Here is a 22,337-nt window from a genome sequence, read left to right on the forward strand (position 1 = left end):
CGGTTTTTTATACACAGAAACACGAAATGCCGCCGTTTTATAGCCGTTTTTCAATTAACCTGAATCAGTCTATTCGAACAATTAAATAACTTGACAATTGACGTTGGCAAAAATGTAAAAGTAATTCGCATTGTAGCTGATGTTATATGAATTTTACAATGCTTGGTTCTGTCATGCGATGAAATAATATCATTTTACATTCATTTAGAATCGACAAAGAACCATTCAAAACAGTATTCTCTTGTTCACTAGCTTATTTTTTCACATTCACATCACTTTTCGAACAGTTGTAAAATTTCGAAAAACTGTAATACACGCGCCCGGCAATAGGAAACCAAAATTTCCCTTCTATCAGCTGTTCTTAACTGAGAGAGCAAATTTGTCGCTCCGAAATAAAAATCGTTATCGGTTTCGGTTATTCTCGATTTAAAAAAAAAGCCAGTTTCTCTTGTAATTTTCACATTTTAGACATGCCAAGACAAACAATTTTTTAACACATTTATCAATAATCTCGATTTTATAAGTACATATTCCTATATATAAATTGTAGCTTAAACTTTAACCGTTTCCGACCGATTGACATTCAAAGTTATCGTATGTGGAAATGCTCAATAAAAAGTATTAGCTCTATTCCATCAAAAAATACGTTTCTTGCGAACAGTAGGAAATAGATAATTGTACTACTTTTATTTGCACGTGAACACTTCGCGAAAGCACAATAGATTTTTGTAAATGGCGGCATATCGATTAATCCATATCGCAGCTATCGCTATCGGAGCTCATTCGTTCAATTCAATTCCAATTCACTCTGTTTTTCGCAGCGCGCGCGGAAAGAACAGTAAGAGGAGCGGATAAGGCGAGAAGCCGAAAAACAGAGGACTGAAGCGAGAAAACCGAATCAAAAGGCACACAACGCTGACCAGAATCGTGAATTATACGAAAATAAGAATCCATAAAATGCGGAGGTGAAATACGTGAAATAATTCAATTAAATCATTTTTGCGGACAACACGGCGACCAAAATTAAATTAAATTCAAATAAAATAAAATTAAAAAAAAGAGAGAAATGGTTGTATATTGTTGTTACGTGAACGTTGCGCTTTTGAATTTATGAATCAATTCGTTATTGCCTCCCGCCGCGTCTTATTTTACTCATTTGTTTTTTTGCCACTTTTTTTTACTGTGTATGTGCGAAGACAACAACAATAATGGTAACAGAAGCAACAGCAACAACGGCCAAACATAAACAACAACAGTAAACACTCGAAGAAAACAACGTAAATATCAAGTTTTACGCTCTCCCAATTACGTTACGTTAAGATCATTTTTTTTTGTTGTTGTTGTGTGTTTTTGTGTGATTTTTTGAATATGCCTTTATTTTCGGTCCCTAAGTTCTCAACATTTACGCCTCCTGGGTTTCGGGTTCAATTTCGTTCGGCTCCACTGTTTAGTTAGTTGGTCCAATTAGCATTTCGGTGTCGCTGTGTGTTTGCTTATTGGAATATGACAAAATCCAACAAAGCGGTGCAAAATAATAAGATAAAAAAAAAAAATACGCAGCAGTGGCAAGAAGCAGAAAAAGCCGCAACGTAGCGAGAGAGAATTTCCTTCGCGTTTCATTGATTTTTCCCACTGAAAAGGTGAGAATAGCGTTGCGTTGAGTGGGAGAGCGAGAGGAACAGAGAGAGAGAGAGCGAGAGCGAGAGCGAGCATGGAAAGCCAGGAAAACAAAGGAAAAGGAAAAACTTGTCTCGGCGTGACTGCAATTCATAATTAGACGGCCGCCTGCTGCAATTGCAATAAAAACAAAGCCAAATACAAATACAAAAACCCAAAAACGGGTTACCGCTACCCGTCCGCCACCACCTCTCCGCCCCCATCCACGTAAAAAAACCACCACCAAAACCAAATTTTGTCTCTCTTTCGGCCACCAACAAAAAGTTGGGTAAAAAAAACAACGACAATACACAACAAAAACAACAAAGAGAGAACGTGGGCAAAACGACGGGAATTTAGTTGTAGTTTAGGCCGAAATTGAAAGACCCTACGTTTTCGAATGGTTTTAAAAGAATGATTTTAAACATATTTCGCGTTTTCTTCAAATACATTTTATTTGATTACTGCAATTAAAAGTTTAAAATGCTATTTGGTAAAATAATTATACACATTTTATGCATCAAATCGATGAAGGATATGGCTTAAAACATATCTAATGTAATTTAAACGTAAAAACTTAAGATTGTTGAAAATCCTATTGAAACAATCCGAGTAATGTCCGGATGAATATACACTTAAAACAATTTAAGACACATTCGTTTACCAACGCAGTGGCAGGAAGTTCAGTTGGCGGTTCCATGGATCTTTTTGATCGATTGAACGCGTGACTTTCATTTCCAACTGGCATTGCATCTTTATTTCGTAACGAAATTACCAACTTTTTCTCTCTCCCTCTCCATATCTCTCTCTCTCTCACACGCTGGCTCTCGCCATAAAAAAAAAAAAAAACAACTACAAAAAGTGGTAGCAGCTCAAAGCCAAAAAGCAAAGCAAATAAAACGCATGGAGACTCGCTCTCGCTATTGGAATTTTTTTTCTGTTGACGTGCAATTAGCAAAGTGGCCGCATTAACAAATCCGCAGTCAGAACTTCATATTAAATTAAAAAAAAAAAAACAAAAATTAAGAAATACAAAATAAAATCACCTGCTCTAGCTAAACAGCAGCAAAGTAATAAAGTAAAGAAAAAAGAACGAACTACAAACCAGCGGCTAGATTTTGAAAGAAAACAAAAGTTAATATCAAGAAAACCAGTCAACGTTGCTTTGCCCGTTTTTTTGCCACGCCGGTTTTTCTTCTTTGCCTGTTTACGTTGTTTCGTTTCGTTTCGTTACGAATTATTTCTTCACTTAAGTACTGCTTAAATGCATTAAATGCATATTGTAAAAAAGAGCTTATTCCCGTAGTGAAAGAATGTGCAACTGCATTTGTTGTAAGCCCCCCTTAAAACTCCCAACTTGCTACCAATTTTCCAACCCCCCACCTCCTTACCATAAGTATTACGTAATATTGGCAGCCATTTCCGGTATTTTAAAATGCATACATATGCATTTAGAGGGTTATTCCCAAAAGTCAGTCCACCGATTTTCACCTATCTCGAAATGGATTGCAAACAGAATGGTGCCTAATTGAATGTACCCGCCTTGTTGGGCACTTTTCCGATAATACCGCTCGCCCCCCCCCCCCCTCCCTTTCCGCCGCTCAAAGAGTTTTCTTTTAACACACAGCTGTGTTGCTTTTATGGGCCCATCCATCGCCAGCTGAATCAGAAGCACACCTTGTTCTTCAGGTGTGTCAGCTTATATATGTATGTACGTATGCTATTTTCTTTACTTTTTTTTTTTTTTTTTTAACTATCCCCGCTCAATGGTGTTTGCCGAGCAGTTTAGAACTTGGCTACCTCGCCGCTTTTCCCAGGCTTTTCCAGCACTTTGAGTAACCCGGCGGGTTAATAACCCCAGTCTTATCGCCAGTGCGTGACGAGCCGCGAAAACTATAGGTTCCCTATATGTAGTACATACATATGCGCATATATCTTTTATAGCCGAGCTAATGAAATCGATGATCGAGCAAGATTTTTCCAATATATAATAGCACTAACTATATAGCACTCTGCGACGTGGTATTACATAAATCTGATTCTGGATCGTGCCGGTAGTTAATGCAAGTCAAAAAAAAAAAAAAAAAAAAAAAAAAAACGAAAAAAAAACAGTAACAAATAAAACGAAAATTATAAATGCACATAAATTCCCCAGACAATTTTCCACTTTACTCTGTGAGCAGCCAAGAAGCGAATGAATAATGGAACGAAAATTTGCTCCATCAAGCACGTGTAGCCAAACGCCCCCCCCCCTTTTTCCCCTTCCTCACCCCGGAAAATGGGCGCTCGCTTTCCACGCCCCGGGAAAACCACTAGCCTGCAAAACCTGCTAACCGAGAAACCAAAAACATCACCCATGGCAGATCAAACGAATATTTCGAATATTGCTTTGTAGCTGGGCTACATATGTATATGTAAAATGGGAATTTAATTTAGTTTTTTACGTACCTACTCATTTTAATGTTGATAAGTCAAAACCAAAAGTACAGTGCGTTTCGTGTGCCTGAAAATTTAAATTAATCGTAGTGATAATGTAAATAGAAAGCATTGCATCGACTATGACGACCTAAGCGTATGAAACGCACTGTGCTCGCAAAATTGCCAGCGTTATTGCATTTCGTACTCATGTACCTGTTTCTCTTTCTCTCTCTTTTTTTTATGTATGTCACCACCACCACCACCACCACCACAACCACCAACCACACCAAAAATCACCAAAACCTCAATCAAAATAATGTATGACCAAAAAAAAACAAAAAAGTGTGCAATTCCAAATAAATAACCGAGTATTATTATATAAAAAATAATGCAAAATTTGTCAAGTGTCGACGGCCGAAGTTGCTCAATATGAGCCAAAAAAGTAGCAGCGACCACGACGGCAATTCAGCTGCCCCACAACAACAACAGCAACAGCAACAACAACAACAGCGACTGCAACTGCAACTGCAACAGCGAATGAAAATCGGAAGAGTGCAGCAACACAAATGATGCACATATGAATGAAAAGAGAAAATCAAAATAGCAAAAAGAAATCCAGCCAAAAGAAAAAAAATAATAATTTTTTCCTCCCCTCCAATTGCCTGGCAATATCTAATTGTTTATATAAATATATATATATATATATAGCATTACCATCTTCATATATATTTATTATATATATGTAAATGTATTATATATTTGTGTATCTGTGTGTGTATTTTCGTGTGCATTCCATCCATTAATTCTATAACTTAATCTATATAAAAAAAAAAAAAAAAAAACAAATTAAAAAAAAACAAACCAAAACCCAAACAAACAATCAAACCAAATCGCATGTGCAACGCGTAAAACAAATGAACAAATAATTTACAATTCACACACATCGTGCAACAAACACAACAATCTGAACCACAAACCGTGCACCAAAATGGCGGACATCATGCGTCCGCCGTACAGTGAGATCAAACGGCCGGACGAAATCGTCAGAATGACAACCGCCGACAATCTCAAGTTCGCCGTCCTCATTGGCCTCATCGAGGTTGGCCAGGTGACCAACCGGGAGGTGGTCAACACCGTTCTGCATTTGGTAAGTGCTAGTTACAGCCAATTAGCCGAAAAGGCCACACACACATATTTCCAACAGGTTTTTATCGCGTTCGAGCAACTAGAGTTGATGCCGATAAATATTGTTACACGATAGCGATAATGTCGATCTTTTCAATTGATTATGTTTTGTTTGCCAAAATATTAGAAAATTAGCCAAATTAGCTAGCATATTTATAGCGCATTATTTCGTTAGCAATTGTGCTTTAAAAGTGGTAAACAAGGGTCATTGCTTTTGTGGGTCACGGCATTGAGGCGAGATCAAAATAGTGATTCGGCCAAAACACTTTGGCCAAAACTAGTTCAATAGTTCAAGCACATGGCTAATGGGTTTCATATACACATACACTTTAGCATCATTTCTAACTTAAACAACCATTAACAAACAGAATATATTTTAATCTCTTAAAGCGCGTCATCAATTTATAAAACAAATAGCATTAAAATTAATAATATTCATGCAGGCCAATGCAAGTCACACAAAAAAAAAAAGGAAAAAAAAAAACACCCAATGCAGTTTAATTACATTCAGGTGTTGCAATGTTGCGTAAATAAAATTAAAATCAAATTATGTCAATGCAAACACACATTCAGCCACATTTAATTTGGCTTGGAAACTTAAAGAGCCGACAATTAAAACGAAAGAAGTGCAGAGAATCTCGACAGCAATTTAACTCTCTGTTTAGAAAGTAATTTTCCTTCACACAGCAAGACAGACTTTTTCACCCATTCCCATTCCCCATTTCCATTTGAGGAAAATTAACATTTCCAGCAAGCCGCAAATGCAAAGGATGAGAGGGGCGGGTGGGGCATTTGAGTGGGTGGTTGGGTGGTTGGTTCTGGAGGTCGTTGTGAATGTGGGTGAAATTATAAGAAGTATGCCAAAAATCTCGCCCGACTTGTGCGGCTGTGATTAGGATCAAAAGACTGGGGACTAAGACAATGTATATGCCACTTGTCCCGGCATTTCCCCACCGAATTTACCCAACCTCCACCTGCCCGCGTTTTTCACTTCCCCAAGACACATTATTATTATAACATATTTAAATTTCTGGAGCTTAATGAAAACACGACACCGTCGCTCATCATTACCGCTCATTTTTTTTTTTTTTTTTTGTGTACCCAGTTCCCTCGTGGAAATCAAAATGAAAATGACAAGAGCCCAACATCAAGCGAACAGTCACCGCCAGGTGGCGCTGCCGCTGAGTCGGAAAAGTTATCCGAGTTTCGAGCAAAAAAGGAAGATTCATAAATAAAATAAGAAAAACAGCAGCTTCATGCAATGGGAGAGGCCACTTTTTTTGGCGTTGGCACAGCTTAAAATTCGAATAATATTTCTACGTTCTACACTAGAAAAACGGTCTTAAATAACTTAACCTATAATTAGTTTTCTGTAAAGTAATTTCAAGTGAAGCAATAAAGTAAATTCATTAAATGTCTTATTATAAATTTAAGTAATGGGCTAATTATTTGTTGTCAAGTTAATGTTTACAGAATCTCTATCAATTTCCAAGAATGCGTACATATTTTTCAAGTGCGAAAGGGATGAGGAGGAAGTTTGCCGGCGAAATGAGGAAATCCAAGCGGCAAAAGGGGTCCACCAAGGGTGGATAGGTGGTGGGTGCTGGGGGGATGTGGGTGGCGTTGGGTAATAAGAAATTGAAAAGAAATTGAATTGAAGTTCGTCATCCGCTCAGCGGCGTCGTCGTCGTCGTCGTCGTTTTCATCGCACTCGAATAGCCTGAGATAAGATAAGCGCCAAACCGGCAGATAAATTGTAGATACAGACAGGTACACAGGTGCACACACCCATATAGCGTATAGCAAAAGGCGGAATGTGTGCCAAGTGGGGGAATATACCCATATATATACATATAAATATACAAATATATGTGCGTAGGTGCCTAGGTGTGTACGTACATTATATGGCACGATCTGATAAGCGTGTAAAAATGCGTTGACGTGTTCCAATGCCAGCTGCAGACTCAAAAAAAAACTCTGGACGACCAAAAAAAAAAAAAGAAAAAAAAACCTTCGATAATACTAAAAAAAAAGCAGAAGAAATGTTTGAAAAAAAATCCCCAAAAGACATCCAGAAGCCGAAAAAAAAATAATCAATATAAACAGCGTGGTCGATTAATGATTATGGATACGAAGATGTTAATGGACGTCAGTTACTCTAATATACTGATATACCGATGGAAATGTGAGCAAAATTATGGATATGGATAGCTATAGATTGGAGCAGGTTATAGGTAGGATCCAAGCTAATGGATGCCGCCTCTTATCATCGACGATAACGGGCTAATGGATGGCCACACAAAATTTGGAAGTTCCATTGTATTAGCTTGTAGCTGATATAATGGATAAAATGGAGATATGGTACAAAATAAGCTGAAAGTAATTTCTTTAAAGTAATTTCATCGGATCATAAACTTGATTAATTTTAATTCCAAGCGCTTTGTTACATACATATTTATGTATGTATATACAGATACGACCCCAAACCGAAATCCGAACTGGAACTCAACTCATTTGGCTCACTTGAGGGTCACTCGCCATGTTGGCTTAATCGGTCATTGGGCTTGTTATACGGCTCAATTATGCCCGTTTTGCCATGTGGCGCATTTGCCTCTGGCCCTCTGGTTACACCCCCCTCCCCACCCCTTCCCCCTTTTTTGGCCATGGGCGTTGGGCCAGGGGCGTTCCAACCCCCCCCACCCGCTATCACTATCCTAGCAGCCAGGCACTCTGTGGAATCCAGAGTTTCCGAAGGCCTTCTGTTGGTGTCACGTGCACAGTAGAGGAGGCAAAAGGCCTTTAATCGATTTCTCGTTCTCATTCTTGTTTTCCCTGCTCTGCTGGTAAAATAATCGTTTAATGCAAATCGCCACTTGTTTAGGCCCTTAAAATAAAGCAAGGTATTTCCGTTTTACCTTTGCATTACAGCCGAATGGCAAAATGCATAAAATGTGTAACGATTCGGTTGTGTATTTCACAATACGCGTTTTATTCACGTTACGCGTTTTAATCAGTTTTTATTTTTATTTTGGGTCGGGAAAAAAAAACATCTTCCGGAAATTAAATTAGAATCTTGCTAACTGGGTTGAAAAGGTCGTAAAAGTTGTTGTTTTTCCGCGAATAAAGAAGCAGGTTGATAAATTGATTAAAATGTTATATACAATATTTTCGGACAAGAAATTGATGTAACATAATATTTTAGCCAACCAGATGATTATATTTATTATCTTTTTGTACCGCGCGTAAATTCAGCATCTGAAAATTTGTTTCACAAATATTATCTAGCTAAATATTTGCACACATTCGTTTCACAATCAGCGATTGTTTGGCCGGTGAGCCAGTATTTTCACTTCTTCACAATTTAGTTGTTGGGCACTCGGGCATTTTCAGCCCGCCCCTCTATTTATCTTGTTCTATATATATATATATTCCTCTTTTTACTGTTTTTTTTCCTCGTATTTTTTTTTCTTTTTGTTTAGTTCCCTCTTCACCTTTCCATATCACTTTCTGGCTGATAAAGTCGTTCGGCACGAATGAAAAAGGTGGAAAAAAAGAGGCAGAAATGAGGGTTCTACTAAATAATGTACGAACATACTTTGCTACTTTTACTTAATTTAATTAACGGCCCGGGAAACGACAACAACAACAACAACAATAGCAACAACAGTAGCAATAGCAATAGCAACATGACTTTGACGTCGACGCCTGTCAGCTGTTCAAGTGTCAGAGAGGAAACAATGAAAATAGGCTTTATATTGTTGGCATCCTGATGAAGGACACCGCCACCGCCAGACAAGAGGGGGTGGTTTTAGGTGGGGGGGGGGTGGTAGTGCGGCCAAGTGGGTGCTTTTGGCGGCCGCAAACAACACAGCGAGAAAAAATGAGTAAAATCAGACATATTTTGCGAAAATGTTTAATTGAAACTAAAAACGGAACTAAGCTCATTACCACAGATGAGTTAAATATTGCAGCTTAAGTTTTGCGTTTTTATATTTGTCCTATTTCATATCACTGGTCAAGTTTTCTTTCTTTTTTTTTCACCCTGTTACTGGAGTTCAAAGAAGAAAGTGAAAAGAGGAACAAAGGGCGAGAGCGAAAAGAGAAAAACTTGCCTAGACAACGTGTGGCATGCCAGTGGGTGGGTGGGTTGCTTTGAATTTTCTTGTGGCCAGGGGGTTTTGCACCCCCTGCCATGCCCCCCGCCCACGCCCCCACCCCCGCTCTTATCAGCCGAAACGAAATGAAACGTCACGAACTTCTTGTTCTTCTGCCGCTTCAGCTGCTTTTGCTGGTGAAAACGAAACGTTAGCGTTAATACAAAAACAAACACAGGGATGAGCGGCTCGCCCTTGCTCGCTTTTTCTCTCTCCCACTCACTCTCTCCGCCACCCTCCTGCAGCTCAGCGACTATCTCTCTCCTTGCCGCCGGCCGTCCGTCTCGCTCTCTCCTTCAACCCCAAATGGAAAATTAAACAACAACAAAACGCGACAAGAGACGGCGCCATCGTGTCCTGTGTTTTGCTTTTGCCTTTGCCTTTTCCTTTTGGCCAACTGCTTCTCCACTTTCAATCCGCCAACCTCCCCGCAACCCCCTTTTTTCTCAGAGTTTTTTTTTTTTTGGCCCGTTCTGGAAGGAAATCGAATGGTTTTTGGGCTGCAGCAGCACCTATAACCAAAATAACATGAGTACCTGCACTATGGTAAAAACTCATCAACTTAAAAATATCATAAAAAAATAAATATACATTATAAAATACTTTCAAATATTAAATGCAACTTTTTAGAAATCTTGAAAATCACTACAGAATTTAAATGAATATAACTGTATAATATGCAATGCTTAAGTGTGTGCAAATTTCTTGGCACCAGTGTTGCAAAATGATTAAAAATTAAAAAATAAAAAGAAGTGAAAACTGGTTATATTCCATAATAAGAACTCACAATGTACGCATATTTAAGAAATGAATATGCAAGCTGTTTCTATGTGGAGATTTATAAGCGCAAATCCTCGCTTATTTCCCACTGCGGCCGACGCACTTAGGATTCACATCCAGTTGGTAAACGTTGCCACCAAAGGAGTTTCGCCATGTGAACGGCCCAAGGGAGGGGCGTCCAAGTGTGTGTGTGTGTGGGTGGATGGGTGTGTGCGCGGGTGTGTCAGGGGCGAATTGAGAGGGGAAGGGATGGCGCGCCAAAACGAAGACACGACAACCGCAAGAGATTTAACGACCAATAAAGAACAACGCAATGTTATTTAAGGACGAGTCTACGACTGAAGGGATTCTCGCATGCGCCCGCCGCATTACGCGTTACGTGGGCACGCAGAGTCGGGAAAATCTAGCAACGGGTACGGTATCCGGGTCTGGGCCTGGGCGGTACAACAGACTACGGACTACGGACTACGGACTACGGACTACGGACAAACGGACAGCGGACCCCGTATTCCGGATCACGGACGTATTATGTGTAACCGGTAGCCATTTCAACGGCTCGGCCATCCGTTTTCGATGCCCTTTCCGCGGGCATAGCGCATTTCAAAAGAAGTTTGGCATAGACAACAGATAGTAAGATGTATCATAGTTAGATATATTATATACATATCACCATATTTCAAATACAAGTAATACAACCTATGAAATGATTACTATTAATCTCTTGGATTAAGTAATAGCGATAAGGATATCGAGGGTATCACCACAGTCGGTCATCTGAACAAATATTCCAATTCTTAACTGTGTTTCGCTTTGTTGCTGTGCGTGGCTAGGGGGGTTTTTTTGGCAGTAAGTTTAGGGGTTGGGTGCTTAAATTGAAGGCGTGACACATTTATGGGCACATTTTGTAACACAACGTGGCAAGCTGATGAAAACTTCTGCGGCAGCAACTGTGGAACTTCATTAACGTCATTATCAGTGTGTGGCCGGCTCCATTCGCCACTGTGCAGGCGAAAGACTCGAAGGGATGTGAAAGGCAAATCGAGGAGAACAAGGGGGTCGACCCACAACCACACCCTGCACCCGGCACCCTGCACCCACTGCATCCCCTGGCAAATAATAATGCCCAACTTGCCCTCGCCCACTTGGCCACTTGGCTCGTGGTCACATTCGCGCAATGTGCGATTCCAAAGGTATTCTATCCATACATATGTAAATTAATTAAATGTATTGTGCAGGTCCCTCGCCGCGGTCTCCGGCGTAGGTTGCAGGTAACAGGGGGTTCCTCTGTCACTGGGAGGCAGGGCGGTTGCCGCAGACCTCTTCTCCTAGATTGGGAGATATGGTGGGAGAACGTCTCTCCGTTGTTGACTGCCCTTAAGGCTAGCCAACCAATTCAATGATAACAGCAGTAGCTGGAGTTGATTGAAGGCGCGATGCGCTCTTTATTGAATACAAAATCAAACTGACTATAAGCTAACAAAGGGAAAAACATCATAGCGGCCTCTGCCAATGCGCAGAGCTTCTGCCGGCTATGCATGAGCTTCCGGCCAAATGCTTGGTCAGCAATTTGACCGGTGCTGGTGTGCGGACGATCAGTCCGGTTAACTTAGTTAACTATTCCCTCCTCAAGATTAAGGCCGCCCTCGGCTGACCCTATTTGGGCGAGAACTTCCTTCAGTTGGGCTGTAGATTTCTTGGCCCTAGTGGTTCGCTGCCAGGTTAAACCGATGCAGATAAGAGCGCAGAAAATTGCTCCCGCAACTAGCGCTATCTGACTTAGTCGGTATCCGTCGACGTCCTTCTCGAAGTTCCTGATTTGCTCCAAGTTCTTTTCACTTAAACGGTGAAGGTATGGGAGGCTCAGGACCTCGTGTTTCATCGAGATATTAAGGACTGGGGAATTAGCCACTCCCGGCGCCCTATTCTGGACCATGTCATGATTAAAGAAGACGGTCTCGTTGACCATGGCACTCTCAATGAATGTTATGAGGTGCGTGCCTCTAATGTGGATGGCCGTTCCATTGTCCACACGCACGAGTGCTGGTCTGTCATTGATGACGATTATTCCTTCGTCGACGTAGGTGATCGGATGTAGATCACTCTGCTGTGCGTCGCAATGTGCTACGACCCCAGCGTGGAGCTCCTGCGCACACGAGCTCACTGAAGGTAACTGGCAAAATGTTGCCCCTGGTGTTATGGAGCAATTCTTTACTGTGCGTATTTCTCTGTTGCACTCTGCTACCACATTATCTTTCAACCTTAACACCGTATCGTGGTGTACCACTGGAAGGATAGTGACTTTGTTGCACGCCATGATAATCTTGGGGAATTTAATAATAAAGTGTAAGATGTTAAGGGATTGTAGGACTTTTACAGACGCAACGGACAAAATCTCCCTTATGGGGGTGTTGGTGGGCTCCTCGCCCCAAATACTCTCCAGATCTGCGTGGTCCAAGAAGTTTGGACTCACTACGTTAATTTTAGCGAGGGTTATAGTGAGCATTAAGTTTTGCAATTCCATTACAATGATTCTGTTGCGAGTAGAAAGCGTTTCATACAGGTGACCTGTATCAATCTGAGCGCTTTTGGAAATTTTTAAAAGTTTATTTATGGTATCAGTGAGTTCGTTAATTCGAACTTGTGTTTTGGTGTTTATTTCGATTTGGCTATTGTGTGCATCAACAAGCCGCGCTTCAGTGAACTTGACCTTCTCGAAGTCTTCCGCGTCAGGTGTCCCTGCGACAACCTTTAACGCAGTTCCCAAGAAGTCTAGGCTCCTTGCCACTCTGTGATGGATGCTCAAAGAATCAAGCATGTCACGGAGGTGAGCGATATCAACGCTCAGGAGTTTCTTCATATGGGACTGGGGGAACATATCGAGCATGCTGTCGGTTTCGTCAATTACCCGCCTATACTCGGAGAGGTTAGCCGAGTGTCTGACATAGGCGAATTCCTCCCAGACTAAGACTTTACCGTCAATGACGGGAATGTAATTCGCTCGGGAATAGTCAGTAATGTGGGCCGATGTCGTGGCCAGGAAACAAAGAAGAAGGGTTGGGAGCGACCTGTAACGTGTGTGATAAATTATTACTTGTTCGGAATGGAGTTGCCCACCACCAATAATAGCGAAAATATATAAAAAATATGCCAAGTGGCTAAAAAAATAAAAAACTTATGCCAAGTGGCTACAAATTGGAAGAATAAAAGTGTGCCTCCGAGGGAGCCGCGGCTAGGCTCTGCTTGGGTCACTTGAGGTTGTCTTTATGGACCACCCTCCCTTTAATAAGGACTGTGGTCCCCAAGTCTGCCTCGATGATCTTCTCCTCACATAAAGGAGTAAGTTTGTTGCCTAATCGTCTGTTTGACTTTACTAGGACTTTGTCGCCGACCTGGAACACTCTGTTCTGCCGAGAAGCGTTCTCTCGTTTTCTTGTCAAAATCTGGGCGTTTTTGATTTTTTCTTGGACATCGGTATGTGGATCGTCCGGATCTGCCCGCATGACTTCGGCCGGTTTTTTATTGATGACGGAGTGGATGGACATGTTATATCTGGCTGTGGCCAGCAAGACCAATTCCACTGTGTCACTTATGCCTTTGTCGATTTTTAGGCATCTGGCGAGCTCAATTAACGTGCTGTGGAATCGTTCCACCTGTCCGTTTGAGACGCTATGTAGGGGCGGTGCATTCGAAATGCTGACGCCAAAATGGTTTTCCAGCATAGCCACTATTGTCTGCGATTTCAATGATGGTTCATTGTCGCAGTAGATGGTTTTGGCTTTGGGGAAAACATTCATAAGTTGTAAAAGGGGTGCTTTCAAATCTTCTATGGTTCTAGACAGAATCGGCTGTACCATGGCGAATTTAGAAAACTTGTCAACACAGGTGAGAAAGTATTTTTTATCCGTTGAGAAAATATCGATGTGCAATATTTCTCCTACGTGGGTCGGGACTGGTGTCTCACCGAGCTCCTGCTTCTTCGGATGTCTGTCATACTTCGCCTTTGCGCAAGTTTTGCAATTGGCTGCTATTTCGCTCGCCAATTTGGTCATTTTCGGGAAGTAGTACTCGGAGAGTACTTGTTTCACGTTTTCTTGGGCCGACCTGTGAGCTCTGTTGTGCTCGACGGTGAGGATTTCTTTTCTCTCCTGCATCGCGAAGATGTCGGTGACCCTATTCTTACAATGCCAGAATTTCGTGGCTGGAAACTGTCGAACTACGTCGTCCTGGATTAGCGCCAGCGTGTGAAGATCACAGTGGAAGGCGTTTACACCATTAGGGATAATGATGTTGGCGAGTTCCTCCAGCAAAGCTTGTTTGCACGAGAAATTGATCGAGTGCCGCCTCTTATTCCCAAATAATATAAAAGTGCGTTTCCAATGGGAGCGCGCCTCTTCCAAAATTATCTGGTTCTGGAAGCAATTCACGGGTTTGTCCGTGGACTCGATCGTGTGCGTAAGCGAAAGTTCGCTGTGAATCGTGGCCGCGCACGACTCCGGTTCTTGCTCTTCAACAACGTTGAGTTGTTGTCTCGAGAGGGCATCTGCAACGAGGTTGTTTTTCCCAGGCTTGTAAAAAATTCGTGCGCCGGACTCGTCGATGCGTGCTTTCCATCTCTTAATTTTGGCGTTCGGATTGGACTCCGATACCGCGAACGTCAGAGGTTGGTGATCGGTAAAGATGTTTATCTCTTTAACCGCATACAGGTAGTGCCGCAACTTAGCCAGTGCCCAGACTATGGCTAACAGCTCCCTTTCGTTGGTAGCATAGTTAACCTCTCTGTCAGACAATGTCCTTGAGATCATTGTAATGGGACGTCCCTCCTGGGACAGCACTGCGCCAATGCCGTAGGCCGAAGCGTCTGTCGTTAGATCAAACGCTTTTTTGTAATCAGGGTATCTCAGGATGACGTCCTCAGACGCCAGGATATTGCGTAGCTTTTCGAAGGCACGTTGTTGCGCTTCGGAAAATTCTACCTGGATACTCCTGGACCTGTGTCGGCTAACACTACCGTTCTCGCCCTTCAATATGTCTGAAATGGGCCTAGCTATTGATGCGAAGTCTTTGATAAAGCAACGATAATAGCTGGCTAAGCCCAAGAATGACCTTACCTCAAATACGTTTTTGGGTTCCGGAAATTCCTTTATGGCCTTAACCTTTTCTGGGTCAGTCGCCGCCCCATTGTTGGTGACGATGAACCCCAGGAAGCTCACGCTTTTCTTAAAAAAACGTGACTTTTCTGCCGATATTCTCATGTTAGCGTCGTACAGGCTCTTCAGAACCCAATCTACATGCTTGACATGGTCGTTTTCATCTTCCGAAAAGATGATGACGTCATCGACGTAAACGTAGCAGAACTTTCCGATCTGCTCTCGCAGAATATCGTCAATTGTTCTTTGGAAGATGCTTGCAGCATTCCTGAGTCCGAATGGCAGCCTTCGGAACTCATACTTCCCTCCGTTTACTGCGAACGCTGTCTTTTCACGGTCGCGTTCTGCGAGCGTGATTTGGTGGTAGCCAGACTTCAGATCGAGGGTCGTGAAGTATTTGGCCTTGCCGAGATTCCCCAATATCATAGAGATATTTGGCATGGGGTATCTGTCTGGTACCGTCCTTTCGTTAAGTTTTCGAAAGTCCAGCACCAAGCGCATTTTTTTATTGCCCGCATCGTCAGTGCCCTTTTTGTCTACGACCCATATTGGGTTATTGTAGGGGGACTTTGACTTTTGGATTATGCCATTTTTAAGCAGTTCCTGAATTTCGCCGTTGACGAAGTCAGCTGCTCCCATGGGATATGGGTATAACTTGGCATAAATGGGCTCCTCATCAACCGTCCGGATGGTGGCTACCACCGACGTATTGTAAGGAAGAGCCTCATTAGGATCAGCAAAAGCTTTTTTCCTATTCCCGAGCATTTTTAAAAAAGCATCCTTAATTAAGGGCGGTGCGTCCGAGCAATCTACTTTGGTGAAATTGACATCTGGGCAAGTATGAAAGTCAATTTGCTCTGCTCCGGAGCCCCATTTGAGCTTGCCGGAAGCTAGGCAAAGTGACGCGCCGGCCTGTTTTAACAGGTCTAGGCCAACGATCGCGTCAAAGGAGGTCAAGTCTGGTAATAAAAAAAAGGTAGCTTTAAGATTAAAAATGGACACGAAACATTTCTTAGTTATTGTAGTCACACCATGAATCGAATGGATTGTAAATGGGGACTGCACCGGGCGGACGCCTTTCAACCCCTTAAATGGTCGGATAAAATTTTTTGCCGCGCCCGTATCAATCAGTAGTTTCATGTCGATCCCCGCTACTCTTCGTCTGATGACGGGTAGCAGGGACTTTCCCCTAAAAAATTAATGGTATCCGAGTCGTACTCTAGGATGGAATCGTCGTCGACTTTAACTGCTGCACTGGAGGCTGCGGTGTTATAAACCTTGTCCAAATCATCAGAGGCCTGGGCAACATGGTTGACCCTTTGCCTTTTTGGTGGGACCGAACGGCCAGACGCGGCCGGCTTCGATTTCGGGTAAGCCGGGGCGTGAGATGGCTGCATCCTGGACAACGACGGGTCAACGTCCATGGGTTCTGGCATGTTTTCTCGGGCCATTCGGTCGCTACGTGGAGCGGAGTGCACCTGTGCTCTATGCTGCTTAGTAAAGTGCGGGTTCTTCCCAGCACTTCCCTGCGAGCCGGCTTGTGGGGGGGCCCGTTGGCGCTCCTGCACTTTGGGATATTGCTTGTGGTCCCTATCCTCTTGGCTTCGTGCAAATGAAGTTGCAAAAGTGTACCGCTCATGATTGGACTCTACTTCTTGCGCCAGGGCGAGCGCTGACGGCATGTCCTTAGGCTTTGCCGCGAATAGCACGTCTGTGAGGTTGCGCCTGAGCCCCGAGACAAAAACTCTCAAAGCATCATCTCGGAACTTCTCACACAGCACCGTTGCTGCCGACGCTTCATAAGACATAGTCGCCTTATTGGTGAGTAAGGTGAGTTTTTTCTCGACCTCATCATAATACTGGAGGAGCGTCAGGCTTCCCTGTCTGAGGGTGCCTAGCTCCTGCTCGATAACGTGTATCGGGCGTTTGTCACTATACGTGAAATCGAGGCGACTTATGATCGCATCGAAATTCAGTATAGTCCCAAAGGACGACAGAACTGCATCAGCAGGGCCTTTAACTTTGCTCCTGATGATGACCACAGCTTGATAGTGCCGCGAACTATCCTCATATTTCCTGAACATATGGTAAGCGGCATTTGCCGCTTGCCGCCAGGAGACGTATGTCTCCTGTGTCCCCATAAAGTCTGGAAGACATTTAACGGCATCCAATGTTTCCCCACAAGGGACCAGTCCGGTGATTTCTACTGGTCTGTAAACCTTGATTGGGGGAGCTTCTGCCCGGGCAGGGGCAATCTGTATGGCCGCGACCTGGCCGGCCAGATCTTGAATTGTTTTACGCAAGTCAGCCTCCCTGCGTTGACTCTCTAAGGCTTGCTCTTGTAATGCCCTTATGAGAGCTTTAATTTGTTCCGTTTCGAGGGACATTTTATATGCAGTGAATGCGTTAGTTGGGGTGTTTTTACGTACAGAGTTTTCTGTCGAATCGTCGCTTTCGGACTCTGAGTCGCTAGCGCACTTTTTAGAATTCCTATATTGTCGGAATGACTCGCTCATGGGTAGCTATGTATGTGAATACTCAGGCCGTTGTGCCCGTGGGGCCAAACAGTACGGCAAGGGGGTCGCGGGGGCTGAGTCGCCGCTTTGAAGGCATTGGACGAAGACTCAACGAGCAGAGCCACTGTCCAGCTAAGTAACGATAAGGTGAAGGGCCTGCGGGGAGCGGGTCTCCAATAAGGCAAACAAATATACAAAGACAAAAATTGCCACAGCAAAGACAAAGAGATAAATAAAAGGCACAAAATTGTCACAGCAATGCATGCGCCAGTATCGGGTAGCGAAGTGGAGTGGGTCAAAAACAACAAAGCTTGAAAGGGCTGTGAAGCCAATGTAGCGAATTAAATTTCGAATGAAACGACAGTGTCCCGCGGATGTGCGAAGGCGGAATGAAATGCACACAATATGGATTGCAAAGTCAACCACAAATCAAAATTCGATATTTAAACTTCATAACAGTAACATAATCTTAATTCGCAACACATATAAACGTTTATTGTAGTGGAAATGCCGATTTTCTTAATTTATTTATGTAACTCGCACAAACATCCCAAATATTTTAAAATTCTAGACGCAGTTTGGAGTAGTGTTTAGGTTGAGAATCCCACTTACATGATTCAGGGTAGTGGTGTGGGTTCCTGGAGTTGGGTGCCAATTAATTAAATGTATTGTGCAGGTCCCTCGCCGCGGTCTCCGGCGTAGGTTGCAGGTAACAGGGGGTTCCTCTGTCACTGGGAGGCAGGGCGGTTGCCGCAGACCTCTTCTCCTAGATTGGGAGATATGGTGGGAGAACGTCTCTCCGTTGTTGACTGCCCTTAAGGCTAGCCAACCAATTCAATGATAACAGCAGTAGCTGGAGTTGATTGAAGGCGCGATGCGCTCTTTATTGAATACAAAATCAAACTGACTATAAGCTAACAAAGGGAAAAACATCATAGCGGCCTCTGCCAATGCGCAGAGCTTCTGCCGGCTATGCATGAGCTTCCGGCCAAATGCTTGGTCAGCAATTTGACCGGTGCTGGTGTGCGGACGATCAGTCCGGTTAACTTAGTTAACTTGTACATATGTTTTTGCCACATTTGATATAAATATTTTTTGATTTTATAACTTTAAATTTTCTCGTAAGGGTAGTTTAATCTATAGAACTTTAATGGCTACGATTAATGCGAAACTTTATATAAAGCCGAAACGAAAATGTGTTTCCACTTCAGATTTTAATAACATTTTCGATAATGATGGCAAACACAAAGGGGGCGGCAAATTACGTTGACGACAAATGCTGGCTGAACCCAAGACGAACCAAAAAGAGGGGTAGGAGGAGAAGAAGAAGAAGAAGTAGTAGCTGTGAAAAAAAAAACAAAAAAAACAGCAAGTGAAATGTCGAAGAAAAATCAATAAAATTCAATAGGAGGCAAACGATTTTATGGTCGCTTCGGGTGGCTATATTAGTGATAAAGCTGACTGTAGTGGCGGCAAAAATCTGTTTTAATTTTTTCCCACTGCCATTGTATCGCCTTACCCCACCGCCCCGCGACCACGCCTCCCAACCGTCGCCGCGCCCCTCCCCTTTATTTATTTATTTATTTATTTATAAGGCATGTATTATATGTGGAAGTCTGATCCCTGGGCGTTGTTTTTTTTTTGTTTTTTGTTTTTTATTTCATTCGGGTTTTTTTCGGAGGCGGTCCACACTGTTGGTCCGCTGTCGCCTGCTTATTTATGTATGTTACTCCGATGGGCGGAAGAAAAGTGGGCGGTGCTCGATAATGGAAACCGTGGGTCAGCAGTCCGAAATCGGATTAACATCTGGTCAAGAACGGATGTGTTGAAATTCATTCGACTTGAGCCTTAAATGCATTGCATTTAACTGTGCTTGAGTTTATCTCTGTGATTTTCTTTCTCATTTAAATTTCTTACAAATTTTTAACATGAGGTTGAAGCTAAAGGTTGTGTGACTATTTTTGTTGTAACTTAAAAAATTTCGGACAGGGTCAACAGCTCTACGTGGACCGATTCTCCATTTCCCTTGGCTTTGTGCGTTAATCTGCCGGTCAGCGATTCCATTTCGCCCATTCATCCGCCAATTTTCGCAAGGGTTCTCGTGAGGCGATCCTGTGTAACCTTAATCGTAACCGTAACCGTAACCGAAACCAAAAACCGAAGGAGAAACAGATACAGCTGCAGATACAGCTACAGATATACAGATGCAGAGCAAGCGAGCCATCCCCTGTGTTTATTTGTATTTTGTTTTTATTATTTTATTCAAGGGGTAACCCAACTTCCCACTGGAGAGACGTCTGCAGGACACTTTGAGTCGAATCCTTGGGCTGCCAACTGCGAAGGGGAATCGTTTGCGATTATGTAATTGACGGCATGCGATTGAAAACTATTGAAGCGTGTCCGCTTCTATTGATTTAATTATTGCAAGCGAAAGCTGAGAAAACGTAGTGTGAGCACTTCTATTTATTCCATATCTTAAGTATTCAAAAGTTCACATAACTTTGTTTTTGTTCGCAAACAAATTTGCAACTTATTAAAGCCCTAATTCTCTGTTCCACTCAAGTTAATAAACGCCCAACTTTGTTACAAGTTTAAATATCACACACTAGATGTCAGTTGGCCAAAATGGGTAATGGAATTTCTGCGGCACTTAATTGATTCTATAATACTTTCCGATGACTGCACTGCACAACTGTCCAAGGACATATATATATATATATATATATATATATATATATATATATATATATATATATATATATATATATATATATATGTAAGCATATACAACGCAGCAGGTCCTGCGTCTAATGGCGATTTTCTTTTCTCTCGCCCGTCTCTTGATGGCTTTTCAAATAAAATGCAAACATAAATGCGAACCGGGCCAGCGGTTGAGTGCAAATAAAAGCGAAAATCTTGCCAATTGAGTTGAACAGATTCTCTTTTTCCTTAGCGCAAAACTCTAAAAAAAAAAAGAAAAAATAATAAAAAAAATGCTGCAGGATGTTTTCGGTAGTGAATGGTCGGAAGAACCCACAGGGGAGCTGTGACTCGGCGGATTTTGGCCATTTGCGTTTAGCCAGAATTGCGTTGTCAGGATTTAATGATGACACGAGCCCACAACTCGCGAAGATACAGAAAATGTGTGCAGCTTTTATGAAATCAGCTCAGCATTCTGCAGCATTATACAATATCATTATTGTATTAAAAATATAATGATAGTTGATATAATGATAAAGAAAAGTATATGTTTCCTTCTTGACGCTTGTCCTATTTATTTACCAGGGCGCTTCTCACTTTTTTTTTCTTCCCATTTTATTTCGTTCTCAACTTTTCTTTTTCTCACTGCACTGCGGACATTTTCATTTTGTTGCCATCTCTCAGCAGCAAGGCAAGGCAAATCGAATCAATCATCAAATCAGTGGGATGGGGTACTGCTTTTCCGCCGCCTCCCTCAGATTTTTCCCAGCTTTTTCCATTTCCTCCTCCTCCAAGTGCAGAATGTTGCATGCATAAATGAATGACATATATTTCACATCTTCAGCGCTCCGTCAAAAGAAAAGCGGTAGAGGAAAACGTTAACATTTTCTGCCTTTTTTTTTTTTTTTTTTTTTTGGTTTTTTTTTTTGTTTGCGGGTGAAAAAGCGGTTGGAGGCCAATCAATATGTTTGCACGGCGAAGTAGGAAATAAAATGCAATTGCACTGCAACAGTTTTTAAGTACAGTAAGAAAAGTAAATTGAATAAAAACATGTTGTAGAGACTTTCAATTTTTATGGTTTCCAATGCTTGCTTAAATTAACAGGAAAAAAAAAGAAAGTAATAACATTTTGGAGAATTCACATTCTTGAACATTTTCGACCGCCCACAACCGGTTAAACATGTTCGATAGAAGTTATCAAGGAATTCCCTTGAAAATTAAGAAACATTTCATGTGCCAATCCACCCACTTGAATATCCTTTGCCCTTTGGCTGAGCAACACCCCCCCCCCCCCAACACTTCGCAAGGACTTTGCCTCATATTGCCGTGTAATGTGATTCATAATTTATATAACTTTAATGAACAACATTAATATGCGAATTATGACAAGCCAGGGGACTGGCAGCAGCAGCAATCCACTCCACCCTTTTTTTTTTCCACTGGTAGCCAGGACATGCCGCAAGGACATTGTACGCCCACATAGTTGTGTGCTGCTGGCCCGCCAACGCCAGCTGGACACAAAAACATACAACAAATATATACGTATTTATACAATATATATGTATATGTATATATACGCATTTATAGGGGAAGAAAAAATATACTGAAAATGAAATGAAATGAAATGACAAAAACTCGACAACACTTTTGGGATAACATTGTAAATTTTATTATAGCCCATAGAAAGGATTGTCCCGGGAATTGGGCTAGGACGAAGGACCCTCAAAAGGGATTTTAGTGGCGCAAAAACATAACTAATTTGCTGGGTAACGAAATCAAAT

At 42.2% G+C, this 22,337-nt stretch overlaps 2 protein-coding genes across 7 annotated transcripts in view, besides 1 other annotated feature; both read left to right on the forward strand.

The window, feature by feature from the left end:
- The first annotated feature begins 834 nt into the window (after nucleotides 1-834).
- Nucleotides 835-22,337, forward strand: part of CG15465 (uncharacterized protein) — a 169,106-nt gene continuing 147,603 nt past the window's right edge. Inside the window, exons 1-2 of the mRNA NM_001297948.1 lie at nucleotides 835-1,277; nucleotides 4,418-5,221. The gene's annotated coding sequence lies outside the window, so the exon portion shown is untranslated. The remainder of the gene's footprint in view (nucleotides 1,278-4,417; nucleotides 5,222-22,337) is intronic.
- rg (rugose) overlaps nucleotides 835-22,337 on the forward strand; it is a 169,106-nt gene continuing 147,603 nt past the window's right edge. For 5 of the 6 annotated variants that reach the window (NM_001297949.1, NM_001297950.1, NM_001144686.2 and 2 more), the window contains exons 1-2: nucleotides 835-1,277; nucleotides 4,418-5,221. Coding sequence is in view for 5 of the 6 variants with exons in the window: in NM_001297950.1 (NP_001284879.1) it covers nucleotides 5,063-5,221 (159 nt within the window). In the remaining variant the exon portion in view is untranslated. The remainder of the gene's footprint in view (nucleotides 1,278-4,417; nucleotides 5,222-22,337) is intronic. The other variant, NM_001042796.3, reaches the window with a different exon arrangement.
- Nucleotides 11,404-18,913: a mobile genetic element.

Source organism: Drosophila melanogaster, chromosome X (assembly GCF_000001215.4).
Source record: "Drosophila melanogaster chromosome X".
Classification (NCBI taxonomy): Eukaryota; Metazoa; Arthropoda; class Insecta; order Diptera; family Drosophilidae; genus Drosophila; species Drosophila melanogaster.